The sequence below is a fragment of the Thunnus maccoyii genome, chromosome 24 (genome assembly GCF_910596095.1).
Source record: "Thunnus maccoyii chromosome 24, fThuMac1.1, whole genome shotgun sequence".
Classification (NCBI taxonomy): Eukaryota; Metazoa; Chordata; class Actinopteri; order Scombriformes; family Scombridae; genus Thunnus; species Thunnus maccoyii.
Window position 1 is genome coordinate 1598627 of NC_056556.1, and position 14414 is coordinate 1613040.

Consider the following 14414-nt stretch of genomic DNA (forward strand, 5'->3'; position numbering starts at 1 on the left):
ATGTCCACACCTGCTACCACCATGTAGACAGAAAGACATCATTCAGTCCCTCCAGGAAATTGTGATTTTGCAATCGCAATAATTAACACAATTTCAAGATTGCAAAAGCTGCAATTCTGCTAAATTACACAACTTTTCCAACTGAAATCGACAGACCACTTGTGATTTGGACCAATCGTGGCGTTTGGTGTGGTGGTAACTGACATCATTCAGGTGGAAGATGGACAAATCTCACCTGCCAACAAAAATGATGCCATAGACCGAGCAAAACAATTCCCAAATGTTCCCAAATGAGGTTTGATTCAGTAGGTCAGAAGATGGACATAATAACCTCAAACATACTGCAATTTTACCACAAAAAGAGCAGATAAAACATTATAAATTGTATCGCAATTTCTGAGAAAAGCTGCTGCAAAATCAAACATTTTTGGCCGTAATAATCACAAAAAACTCTCCTGGAGGGACTGATAAAGAGACAGACAGGCGGAGTGGGACGTACCTGGGTATGGTCGACAAGTAAGTGACCAATCGACTGAGGTCTTCCTGTTTTATTCGATCATGATTGGTCCTGGCAGGGAAGGTCAGGATTGGTCCGCCTCGTTTGTCCCGTCCACCTGGAAAACAAACCTGGTCGGTTAAAGAGCAAACGGGACCAGAAGGGGGGGTTTAAACTGTAGCTGTTTGTGTGAGTTACCTGAGACGAAGGCCACTTTCTCTCTGAGCACCGTCAGGACGTCGACCGCCCGAACACACTCGGCTTTACCAGAACCTGACAGAGACAGAAGAGATCAGCAGATGGTTGATGAAAGCGGTTTTAAAAAATGATGATGTGATAGAAGGATATATCCACAAAGTTTAAGGAAGGAAAATATATGTTTTTGCTTCCTTGCAGAGTGAGATGTTCAGATTGAATCCTCTCTCATGTCTGTATGCTAACCATGAAGCTACAGCCAGCAGCTGCTTAGCATAAAGACGGGAAACAAAGGAAAACAGCTAACGTGGTTCTGTCTGACGATAACAAAATCCACCTACCAGCACCTCTAAAGCACATTAATTAACACATTATATTTGTTTAATTCGTACAAAAACTCACAATCTGCCGTAGCTCCAGCTACATATTTACTGTAAAGACATGAGATTAGCAACAATATTCTCATATAACTGGGTGTGTTTCCAAGAACATGAATCACTTCTTGGTAAATAAATCTTTCAGTAGATGTGATGTTTCAAAAAAAGGACATGCAAAACAACAATTTCTCTGCAGAACAGAAGCCCCGCCCATCCCTCAAAAATGAGCCAATCAGGCTTCAGAGAGAGGAGCTGACAGACATTTCAATTAAAAAGCTGACTCACACACACACAGCTCAGTATATGTGTGTGTGTGTGTGTGTGTGTATATGTGTTACAGACAGACATACAGGCCTCCCATGTGTTCCAGATCATCCAGCACAGCGGGAGGAAGCTAATCCAACACACACACACACTGAGGGCATTAAACATCTCACATTAGCAGCTTGCCGAGCAGTGATAACCCTCAGAGAGAAAACCTAAAAACAGGAAGCAGATGAAGGAGAAGTGAAAGGGAACATTTATGCAACGTGAATATACCGCTTCACACTGTCCTGTTTCTCCGTCATTAGTGTCCTTGAATCTTTTTGTCCTGTAGGACCGATCTGTCTCCTCAAAGCTCACACTGACACTTCAGACCCAGATTGACTGTTTTTGTCCCCAACGGTCTGTTTAATCTAGACTAATTATTTGGCTTGAGACCACTGATGAATTATCGGGGGATGCTGGCGTATACACAATTTAAAAATCTGGCTCTACCTTCTCAACTGTGTCATAGTCTGACAACACAAATCTACAGATACAACCTAAAAGAAACCAAAACCATCAATGCTATACACTAAGTATGTAAGAATTTGCAAGCAATAATAAACAAGTAGGTGTCCTAATACAATAAAATCGATGTTGAGTTGGAGGAGAAAAACATCACAATGTGAATCAGAGTGCCGTCTCCTCCACTGAGTCCATTATTTCTATAACAAGACACCTCAGAGTGCATTAAGCCCGAGCGTGCTTCTCCAGGCTGCATGCAGGTGAACGTGCATGAAGGAAGAGTTACATGGCTGTTTCTTACGGTGGCCCTGAGAGCTCAACACACCGCGACTAAGAAAAAAACAGATGAAAGGAAAGCAAATGAAGGAAACATCTTCACAAACTCATGTGCAGCACTTAGAAAAAAAACTCTGCAAATACTGAAAACACAACCAAATATAGAAACATGCTGTAAATATAGAAACACAACCAAATAACAGAAACGCACTGTAAATACAGAGAGAACAACCAAATAACAGAAACGCACTGTAAATACAGAAAGAACAACCAAATAACAGAAACGCACTGTAAATACAGAAAGAACAACCAAATAACAGAAATGCACTGTAAATACAGAGAGAACGAAATAAAGAAATGCGCTGCAAATATAGAAACACAACTACATACAGAAACATGCTGTGAATACTGAAATACAACCAAATAACAGAAACGCACTGTAGGTATAGAAAGCACAATGAAATAAAGAAATGCGCTGCAAATATAGAAACACAACCAAATACTGAAAACACAACCAAATATAGAAACATGCTGTGAATATAGAAACACAACCAAATAACAGAAACACACTGTTAATACAGAAAGCACAACGAAATAAAGAAACGCGCTGCAAATACTGAAAACACAACCAAATACTGGGACGCACTGCAAATATAGAAACACAACTACATATTAAAACATGCTGCGAATACTGAAACACAACCAAATACAGAAAATACAGAAACACGCCGCCAAGACAGAAAAAAACAACACAGAAATGCTGCAGGTTGCACAGAAGTGAGCTGATGCTTCCTCTTTAGTATTTCTGGGAATTTGGGACATGGAAACTTTATGTTACATGAATATATGATAATAAATAATTGATTCTGATATATTGAGATAAATATTTTTATATATTTGACTTCTTTTTGCAGTCAAATGCTGTACGTGCCAGAGTAGAGAAGGTTTATAAAACATTTAAACCATAATGTGGAAAGATTTTCTTTTTTAAATACTCAGAAAAACTCCACAGAATTTGTTTGGTGACTCGTTGAAATTTGGACTGTACTCAGGACCTCGGTATTTTTAAAAACCCTGCCTACGTGTGAGCTTGCAACACTGATTTTCCAGTGAACCTCCACAGATAGCAGCCTAACATGATACCTGCTGAGACATTTTATCCCTGTTACAAGTAATAAATCATCAATTAAAAATACGAGAGCAGGCTGTTTGTCATCTGCAGTGATAACTGAGTTAAAGACGACACCCCTGCATCACGCTGTATGCAGGTTTCCTATGCAAGCAGAGACAGTATGAATCCCTCAGACTTGTGTTCCAGCAGATAGACCTCATGTTAATGTGTATTTAGTCTGAGAGCAGAAGCTAACAGCCTGCAGTCGCTAATGAGTGAGTGGTGGGTGTTCGTGGTCTGTTAAGAGCGTAAACACGACACTGTGTTTATATCGTGTTGCACTTAAATCCGGCGTGTTTATCTATAGACTACAGTCAGAAAACTCAAGCTGTCACTTAAGCGGACTCAAGACCAACTGTCAATCACAGTGAGTCCACACCACCGCAGAGAGTTAGAGAAGGGATTTCCATTCTGATAAAGCTGTCTCACACCAATAAAACACACACACACACACATACACACACACACATACACACACACTGTGAGTCAGTGTAAAGCTTAAAATAGCTGCTGTACAGAGCAGATGAAAAGTCTTCATAGAAACTTGCTGTCAGTCTGTCAGGACTCATCACCCTGATAATACAACAAAAATTAATGAATACGTTTCACCACAATGTCCTTTGAATCTCCAAAATGTCAGCCGCTAACAAAACGAAGACATCAGAATCCGACTGATACTGGATTCTTAAAGCCGATACTGGTGTTAATATTAAAAAATTAGATGCCAATATATCAGCTGATAATTATGTTTTAACTTTTCTTGTGTTGCTTTTTGAAAATGAACATGAAGAGAACATAAAATACTAAATAGATAAAGTAAGTACAAACACAAAACTCTAAACGTACGTTTTCCTCTCAGATATACATATTAATAAATAAATAAAATCACATTATATGGTTGCTTAAGACAAAAATACAATGAAAGAGAAACCACTACAAGTCCATTACAGCTCTTAATAATCAGCGACTGGAATTAAAGAGCAGCCATGTAGAAACATCCAGTGCATATTTGTTATTTTTTTAACATAACTGTGATTATAAACATGATATGTAGTGAGCAGGAGGTTTTACAGTTGAAAAAGCAAACTCGTCTGTGCTGCCTGGTGTTTATTGACAGATATATATGCAGATACAAATATTTAGTATCTAAACTGGCCTCTAGAATACATCCGGTTTTCATATCGTCCAGACAGACTAAGTGCATTCAAACTCAATAAGAACAAGAGTTAAATTTCATCATAAATTAGAAGTGCAAGTAAAATGTAAAAAAAAATGCAAATGCAGCTGCAGTTAAAGACCTCAAACACTTGTAACTTGATTCTCTGTTTGCTGCTTCCTTGTAAAATCTGCAATATTTCAAATAACTGTACAACAGCACTGTTGTTGCATGAACATCGAAGTGTCTAGTTATGACTTGCAAACTCTGGTTTATCTGAATGCACTAAATGATACAGAAACACCTCTAAACCTAACAAACATGGACGCCTCACATCAGCACATAGTCGCTCCAGATGTTAAACCCAACTTGAATTAACACAGTGTTATATTGTAGTATAAGTAGTGGTATATTGGTATATTGTAGTAGTGTTATATTGTAGTATAAGTAGTGGTATATTGGTATATTGTGGTAGTGTTATATTGTAGTATAAGTAGTGGTATATTGGTATATTGTGGTAGTGTTATATTGTAGTATAAGTAGTGGTATATTGGTATATTGTGGTAGTGTTATATTGTAGTATAAGTAGTGGTATATTGGTATATTGTGGTAGTGTTATATTGTAGTATAAGTTGTGGTATATTGGTTTATTGTGGTAGTGTTATATTGTAGTATAAGTAGTGGTATATTGGTATATTGTGGTAGTGTTATATTGTAGTATAAGTAGTGGTATATTGGTATATTGTGGTAGTGTTATATTGTAGTATAAGTAGTGGTATATTGGTATATTGTGGTAGTGTTATATTGTAGTATAAGTAGTGGTATATTGGTATATTGTGGTAGTGTTATATTGTAGTATAAGTAGTGGTATATTGGTATATTGTGGTAGTGTTATATTGTAGTATAAGTAGTGGTATATTGGTATATTGTGGTAGTGTTATATTGTAGTATAAGTAGTGGTATATTGGTATATTGTAGTAGTGTTATATTGTAGTATAAGTAGTGGTATATTGGTATATTGTGGTAGTGTTATATTGTAGTATAAGTAGTGGTATATTGGTATATTGTGGTAGTGTTATATTGTAGTATAAGTAGTGGTATATTGGTATATTGTGGTAGTGTTATACTGTAGTATAAGTAGTGGTATATTGGTATATTGTGGTAGTGTTATATTGCAGTATAAGTAGTGGTATATTGGTATATTGTGGTAGTGTTATATTGCAGTATAAGTAGTGGTATATTGGTATATTGTGGTAGTGTTATATTGTAGTATAAGTAGTGGTATATTGGTATATTGTAGTAGTGTTATACTGTAGTATAAGTAGTGGTATATTGGTATATTGTAGTAGTGTTATATTGTAGTATAAGTAGTGGTATATTGGTATATTGTGGTAGTGTTATATTGTAGTATAAGTAGTGGTATATTGGTATATTGTGGTAGTGTTATATTGTAGTATAAGTAGTGGTATATTGGTATATTGTGGTAGTGTTATATTGTAGTATAAGTAGTGGTATATTGGTATATTGTGGTAGTGTTATATTGTAGTATAAGTAGTGGTATATTGGTATATTGTGGTAGTGTTATATTGTAGTATAAGTAGTGGTATATTGGTATATTGTGGTAGTGTTATATTGTAGTATAAGTAGTGGTATATTGGTATATTGTGGTAGTGTTATATTGTAGTATAAGTAGTGGTATATTGATATATTGTGGTAGTGTTATATTGTAGTATAAGTAGTGGTATATTGGTATATTGTGGTAGTGTTATAATGTAGTATAAGTAGTGGTATAGTGGTATATTGTGTTATATTGTCAAAGTGCAGTCATTTTTAACTGCTACGCCCCAAAAATATTGAACACTCTGCCTTTAAATATCAGACTTGCTGACTCAGTGGACAGCAGCTCAAAACATCTCTTTTTAATAAAGCCTGTAACTAGCAACTGTCTGTTATGATTTTCTCTCATTTCTATTAAATGACTGTGTAACTGTGTAAATACTAGTTTATAAATAGTAACACTAATTTTCTCCTTGTGTGTGTGTGTGTGTCTGCTTTTATACAATTCGAGCTGCATCCTGTGCATGAAAGGTGCTATATAGCTAAATAAAGTTCATTCATTCAGTCATTTTTAACCCTCACATGACCAACTCTGCAATTATATATAATCTCCTCCTTCCATCATGTATGACATGAATGTAAAGTGTCTGAACATCAGGGTTCTCATCTCATGGTCTGTTTTAGTCAAGGTTAGTTAGCAGAGTTTATATTCATACTTTCATTTTTATTGGGTTTTTAGATCTGGAACCACCAACATGTGACAGCATCATACATATATTAAATAGCTGTCATGTAGTACTTGTTAATACATGTCAATACGTTCTCATTTCCAATATTTAAACACATATTTCAACTGTTTAGTATCTCATTTTATATAAATGGTCCAATTTTCCTGATAATTCCTTTAACTCGGGTCAGTTTTGCCTTTGAGTAAACGTCCTGAACTATATCAGGATTGGCTTTACACCATCTTCTGTTATAGATTTTTTTGCTGCTACAAGCAAAATGTTTGTCAGGTTGTCAGGTCAGGTCCTTGTAAAGCCTCCTCTGTGTTCCCTTTGTACATCACAGCACAGTCGCTTGCAGTGGTATATCCCATCATGTCTTTATGGTTGCATAAAGTGATGCCACTTAACATTAATTGTCGTTATTGATCCCTTAAAACATCACAAAATAGTGTAAAAAATGCCAAACACAGTCTCCCAGAGTGCACGCTGCTGTCTTCAGATGTCTGATTTTGTCCAAACACGACTCCAAAAACAAACAATATTCTATTCATATTATAAAACAGACTAAAGCAACCATTTTTAGTCATTTTTGCTTTAGAAATTGCAGATAATGTTCTGTCGCTCACTAATAAATCAATTGGTTTTCTGCAGAGCCTTCAGCCTGGTTGTTGAAGGTTTGTGATTTGGGTTGTAATGAAGAACAGACTCTCAGTTCGTCCTTCCAGCTCTCCACCATCATAAGTTAGTGATGGTACACTGTGTTTGATACATTTTGTACCAACCTTCATGTAATATTTTTAGCTCTGATTCTCATTTGTTTTTAGCCACGTTAGCAGTGTGGAGATCTGAGTCCACCACTTTGATCCAGACTGAGATATTTCAACTAAATTTCAACATTTAGATGTTTCTGTCTAACAGTTTAGTTTTCTTTACGATTGATTACTCACAGCTGCTGGACTTGTTCTCTGTTTCCCCCCCTAACTACCCTGGTTACACATCATTACACAATCATTTTAATCATAGAGCAGGTCCATTCTCACCTCTTTCATAATAACTACTCCCTTAATTGTATAGTTTGATTAATTTACTCTAAACATCGTTCTGTCACCGTCCAACTAATAAAATCCAGATGAGAGAAGCTCTGAGTTGTTATTATGCTCATCTTAGTCGCCTTCAGTTATTTTAACAAGTTACTCACGACCTTTTTTAGCAACACGCACGCTGAGGAAGCCTGTAGACACAACTCAGGGCTGGAAAACGTCACTGCACCTTCTTTACATTTAACAGTAGGCCTAAAAAAGTGCTCAATCTGCTTTGAGTTATATATAATTCTTCTTAAAAGACCCCAGAACTGATCATCAGTCTCAGATAATGCACATGCTGGGTTAAAATGTTGCTATGGGACCAACACACTACTGGTTTAATGTTGTTTTGAGCCACTTTTAGTGTTATTTTGTATGTGACTGTTGGGTTATTGACCCAAACTAAAGCTTGTTATAATCTACTCTTCACAGTTTGTTATTGATTGTTAATAACTTGTGTATCTTTTGAATGTCACATGCACATTGTTTTGCACAAGAAACAAAACATTTGTGACAGTTTTCAGGCTAAATTTGTTGTGTGAAACAACAGATTGCTGTTGTGTTACTGCTGCAGTTTATTGACCCAAACCGGGTCAAATATGAACCTGGTGATTCTTAGTGTGCAGTTACATGCAGCTCTTTATGCTACAGATGGAAATAAAACGTTATTTATAGAGTTTAGAGGTTGATTGTTGACATTTTAATAAAACATCTTAACATTATTTATCATGAAGTATCAGCTCTTTATCAAGAAAATGATGGTGATGCTGTAAACGACCGTTATCATGTAAAGTACGATAACCAATTAAATCATTATTTCATTTCTATACTTCACACTTTTGACACCAAACCCTTCATCTTGATGTGGTCAGGTACAGCATCACTTGTGTTGCTATGGTTACCTGCAGGTTAACACACGTTGGGCTCTACATACAGTAAATGTTCCCATATATGATTTTTAATTGACAACTGGCAGCCAATCAGAAAGCAACATTTTGTGCAGCTGTGGTATAAATATTAATATGTTTGATGATGCTGACGCCCCATTGAAATAAATGCAACATGGAGACGTCACATGACCACATGTGAACAGCTAATAATATCTGTAACATTATTACTACATGACATCACACACACGCGCACACACACACACACACACACATGCTTAATAACCAGGCAGGCCTTCCCACAATCCTCCTTGGTAGGACCCTCCACCCCCAACACACACACACACACACACACACACCTTAGTGCCATTGGACAGAGGGATGCTGACACACACTTAACACACACACACACATTTATAGCATATAGCATATAGCCCACAACACACACACACACACACACACACACACACACACACACACACTGAGTCAATGGGCGGATGTGGAGGCATCATGGCGACAGCATCTCCCACTACACACACACACACACACTCACTCACACACACATTCACACATTCACACACACTAACACACACACACACACACACACACTCACACACACACACACACACACACACACACACACACCCTACCTGCCGTCGCCAGGCCGTCCGGGCCCGCTTCTCCTCCTCCATCCACCGGATTCATCCTCCCTCCTCCTCGCGCTGCTCCTCCGCCTCCCTCCTCCTCCTCCTCCTCCTCCTCGCGCTCTCTCCTCCGTTATGTGCCGTCGGTTGCTCCGCTCCTCGCGCCTCCTCCCTGCCTACCCGTCCATCCCTGCGGGGTTTACATCAGATCGGGTCGGTGCAGTCGCTCCGTGTTCCCCTCCTCCCGGTACCGAGCGGTCCGTCACTGCTGCATCCTCCTCGGCTCAGGCTCGACAGTCCTCCTCCACCTCCTCCTCCTCCTCCTCCGCCGCCGCCGCTGCTGCTGCTGCTGCTGCTCTTACGTTACCGTGATCCCGCGCGGCATCACATCACGTCAGCGTTACTGGCAGCGTCCGTTACTGCGTGCAGGTACCGTTACCGTGAAGTCCACAGCAGCCCCGATATCACTCCCTCTCTCCTCTCTCCTCCTCTCCTCCTCCTCCCGGTCCAGCGGTCGGTCGGTCCGTGTTCCAGCACGCAGGCGCACCGTGGAGAGAGGAGCGCTGTGCACGAGGGCTGCAGCAGCTGCTGCACCGTTTAACTCACACACACTCACTCACACTCACACACACACACACCCACACCCACACACACACACACACAGCCTCTCCCGTTACTATTAACGTTACTGTTACTGTTACTATTAAAGCTGCTCCCGTTAACATGACGGATTCTGACGTCATCAGCTGAGAGGAGGGTTTCTATTATTCTAATTATTATTATTATTATTATTATTATTATTATTATTATTATTACTATTATTATTACTATTATTGTTGTTGTTGTTGTTGTTTATATGTTGTTTTCTTCTATACCACATATAAAGTATTTATTAAACTGACACCCTCACAGCAGAATAACTGCAATAACCCATAAAAAATGAATAAAAATGTATTTGAATAAATAAATATCAATAAGAATAAGAGATAAATATATAATGTACGAGAATAAGATTTTATATCGTTAATCTAAAAGGATTTTTATGCAAAGAGATGCAATACAACATCTGTCAAATAATGCACTAAATAAGTTCAGGTATGAGTGATTGTTTTTATTGAAGAGATCACAGATAGAAAGTAAAAAAAAACAGTCCAGTTGTAAGTGAGGTCAAATATAAGTAAGAAAGGAAAATATGGGCTTTAAGTTTTCTTTTCTTGCAAGATAAGAAACTATACGAGGACAATCACATAATAAAAATAATAAATATAATTATTAATAACATTAATGTTTTTTTTCTGCAAGCACTCATATGTAGAGTTCTTAAATCTGCACCAGAAGATGAACACAAACTGGAGCGTTAAAGGAATAAAAAGTGAAAAGTGAGCTGAATGAATGAAGCTGCAGCGCCACCCAGAGACCACATCAGCTCACTGCAGCCTCGAGTTTAGTTCTCAGTTGATTTCTAGTTGCTCCACAAATTATATCAGAAAAAATAACATCAACACTTCATGTTCTTCCTTTTATTTCATCTCAAATCTACACTGATTTTCTGTTAAAATATCAAAATTCAAATTTATTAAAAAAAAAAGCAGGTGTTGACCAAAGTACTTTGCAGAAAAATATGCAGTTAAACAATTAAATTAGTACAAAATAATAAGTAACAGACTAAATGAAAACAATTTAATCAAAATATTGAGGGTGTATGTTTGGTTTGTTATCAGTATTCTGTATGCTATTTTGCCAAATAAAGTCGCAGTTTGTATTTTTATTAGAGCTTCTTATTTAACTTATAAACTGTGTCCATTCGGTTAAATTTGGAAAAATGATCCTTTTACACTTTACTGGAACTATTTTACCTAAAAGAAAAGCAGAATATCATCACACACTTGAAGGAAAACGGTGTTTATCGCTTTTATTTGAGATCATTAAGTTACTTTAGTTCTTCTATCAGCTAATTTTACTTTTATTAACATCCTGTTTACAATTATTTACAATCATCAAATGTATTAAAATGTGCTGTTTCAATGTATCCTGATAACATATTGTTGTATTTAACTTTAAATACATTTATATTGACATTTTTTAATAAAACCATCTGAACAGAACGTAGAGAGATAGAGTTGCGTGATGACGTCATGTTACCGTAGAAACAGAGAGCGTCGGCTTGTTGAGCTGCTGGACGCAAACAGCTAACTGCTAGCTTTAAAACGTCACACTTTCTCGCTCTTTAACGTCTCTAAACCAACGTTTAAACTTTACCGAGTCAGCGCAACTGTTGTTTAATCGGTGAACGTCGCTTTTTCTTGAGGTTAATGTCGGCTAATCGTTAGATAAAACGGCAAACAAGGCCGCTGCTGCCGCGCCGTGCTAACAGGTGTTACGCGGAAATCCGTCACCCGTCAGATTTTGTGACGCTAGATTAAAAGAAGACCAACAAACCGACCAAATACTGACAGGTGAGGTGCTTCTGATATACAGACACACTGATGAACGTCTCTCCAGTTATTTTCTATCTCAGCTATCAAAATGTGTGACCCAGAAATGAAGCTGAAGTTCTTAAATACAGTCACATACTGTGTCTGGTTGCAGAATTTGTTGTAACACCTGTTAGAAACTAATCATCTTATGTTTGTGTTTTGTCAGGTTTCAGGACAGGTGAGGACCGTTATAGTGAGGATGGAGCCGCTGATGTCGGAGCTGAAGAGGCAGCTGGAGGATGAAAACCTGAATCCGGAGCAGAAAGTCAACCTGCTGAACAACGGCTTAAACAGTGAGACAACTAGTGTCTTATTCACCTGTCTGTCTTCTCTACAGGGTGAAACTGACACCATGACACCTGTCTACCTGTCTACCTGTTTGTTACTCATGCACAGAGGCATACACACTATAATAAGGGTTCTCTCTAATGTTTACTGCATCACCTAGAAGTATCCCTTAAAGGACGCGTTCACAAATTTTCAGGTTTGTCTTAAAACAACAGTCAGGTGCTAAAGAAACATACAATCAATCAGTGAATCAGTCAAACTTTATTTATACAGTCCAAGGTGCTTCATAGATGACCGACAAGCCGATAATTACACAGAACAAATGTGAACAGTTGAGAGTAATGTACACAAGAAATAAAAATGATGAAAATGTGATTTAAAAAAAATAGAATTAAAAACTATGATTATAATGAAATGGAGTGAAATAAATTTCAGATTAAATTAAATAGATGAAATGTAGATGTAGTCTGGTTTCTAGCAGTATGTGTTAAGAAGTGTAGCTCACTTCAGGAGTGTTTTTTAAGTGTTCCTTTAAACCGTTGACCAACACAGTTATTTTGAGATACTATTAAATACTTTACACCTGCATTCACAGAGCAGATAAACACAAACTTAACATTTAATTCAGTAAACAATATAGATAAGGACTTCCATGATAAATTATCCTCTATAAAAACCTATAAACGAGGAGTTAAAGTTGTGTGTGTGTGTGTGTGTGTGTCAGAGGCTCTGAACATGGCGGCGGTGCAGACGAGCAGCAGCGCGTTGATCAGAGTGAAGTCTCAGTTGTATCTGAGCGGCGTCCTGCGTCACTGCGTCCGCCTCCTCTCGCTGGATCCCAGGAGGCTGCGGGGCAACTGGAGCGCCCCCGCCACACTCGCACAGCTCACCAGGTAAACCTCACGGGACAGAACGTCAGGAATCCACTGACAAGGAGAATTTCAAATGTACAGCATTTAAAATGATTAACAGTTTGTTAGAAATTGTTAAAATTTACATTCACAGTATTTCTTGAACTGGTGTAAACACTGCTCTGTCTGTCCAGTTCCTGCTGCGTCGGGGTGGAGCTTGATGAACCTTCGGAGGCCTTTCATAGGCTGTTCCTGCCGTCAGTCATGGACGCCCTCCTGTCATTGGCCAGTCAGCTGATGAGGCGATCAGAGGTGAGAGAGATCTTCAAAAAAAAACCTTCAAATATTCCTCCAGGATCTTCGTTTTCTTTAACGTTTTCCTGTCGGTGTTTCAGTCTCTCTTCAGGAAGGTGATGGATTCGGTCGGCTGGCTGCTCAGAGCTCACACGCAGCTCACCACGCAGGGTCAGTCACCTCGCTGCTTATTGATCAGCTCACGGACTGACTTAGTGATTAGTTTATTGACTGGTCTCCGGTCAGGCAGCTGATTCCATCTGGTTTCATCAGGCAGCAGGTCTGTTCTGTTAAAGTATACGTCTGATATTTTATATTTTTCTTCATGTGCAGAACAGAATTGACAATAAATTCATCTACTAACAAGTATTTTTAAAAATATACTGAATTATCAGTTTAATCAGGAGAAATTCATGAATCTAAGAGCTGAGCTGCATTAAACTACAGGATCTTCAGCTGATTATTAGAGGATCCATAAATAAATATATATCAGCACTAATAGAAGGATTTCAGGAAACTTATTGTGATAATATCTAATAATAATAAAACTACTGTGGCGTCTGTCTCCAGTTCTCAGCTCCGCTCACTACGAGCAGATCCAGATGTGTGATGACGTCACTGTGTCTCTGCTGTGTGTCCAGATGTGGATTCAGACCTGCACATCCAGCAGGTAACACAGTTTGTATCTTTGTTTTTATACGTTAACGTCGCTCCACGTCTTGTCATTAATCTCTCTCTCTCTCTCTCTCTCTCTCTCTCTCTCTCTCTCTCTCTCTGTGGAGTGACTTCCTCTCCGGGTTGAGCGATGACTCCGCCCTGCTGCTGCTCAACGAGGCCGTCGGCCAATTAGCCGTCAGCTCTGAGCCCGAGGTGGGCGGGGCCTCCGTCAGGCTGATCCTCCTCATGGCCAGTCAGCTGGAGCTCCGCCTGCAGCGCCTCCTCCGCAGCTTCAGAGGTCAGAGGTCACTTGATGTATTTATTATATCAGCGGTAGGAACAGACAGAAAGGTTAAAGGTCACGGCGTGTGTGTGTGTGTCTGCAGGTTTAGACAGCCTGCTGGATAAAGACTGGAGAGGGCGGGGCTTTGATGAGGACGTGGATCAGCTGATCGCGCTCATCCAATCAGGAGAAAGCACAGTGAGTCAGTCCCAGGTGTCTCTGGA

The 14414-nt window shown here is 38.7% G+C and overlaps 3 protein-coding genes across 6 annotated transcripts in view; 1 reads left to right on the forward strand and 2 right to left on the reverse strand.

Annotated features, from left to right (window-relative positions):
* The window catches only part of LOC121891669 (kalirin-like), a 55375-nt gene extending 45961 nt beyond the window's left edge, over nt 1–9414 (reverse strand). For both annotated transcript variants that reach the window (XM_042404185.1, XM_042404184.1), the window contains exons 1-3: nt 9347–9414; nt 695–769; nt 500–614 (exon numbers count right to left, since the gene is read on the reverse strand). In XM_042404185.1, coding sequence (XP_042260119.1) covers nt 500–614; nt 695–769; nt 9347–9401 — 245 coding nt within the window. In that variant the 5' untranslated portion in view covers nt 9402–9414. The remainder of the gene's footprint in view (nt 1–499; nt 615–694; nt 770–9346) is intronic.
* The window catches only part of LOC121891678 (protein NLRC3-like), a 1105688-nt gene that overhangs the window by 1040062 nt on the left and 51212 nt on the right, over nt 1–14414 (reverse strand). The window lies entirely within an intron of this gene.
* LOC121891694 (IQ calmodulin-binding motif-containing protein 1-like) overlaps nt 1–14414 on the forward strand; it is a 31438-nt gene that overhangs the window by 12701 nt on the left and 4323 nt on the right. The window contains exons 1-8 of one of the 3 annotated variants that reach the window (XM_042404250.1): nt 11454–11796; nt 11984–12110; nt 12830–12998; nt 13151–13268; nt 13352–13421; nt 13821–13920; nt 14033–14205; nt 14294–14388. In XM_042404250.1, the coding sequence (XP_042260184.1) occupies nt 12017–12110; nt 12830–12998; nt 13151–13268; nt 13352–13421; nt 13821–13920; nt 14033–14205; nt 14294–14388 (819 nt within the window). In that variant the 5' untranslated portion in view covers nt 11454–11796; nt 11984–12016. Of the gene's footprint in view, nt 1–11453; nt 11797–11983; nt 12111–12829; nt 12999–13150; nt 13269–13351; nt 13422–13820; nt 13921–14032; nt 14206–14293; nt 14389–14414 lie in introns of those variants that run through there. The other 2 variants (XM_042404251.1, XM_042404252.1) reach the window with 2 other exon arrangements.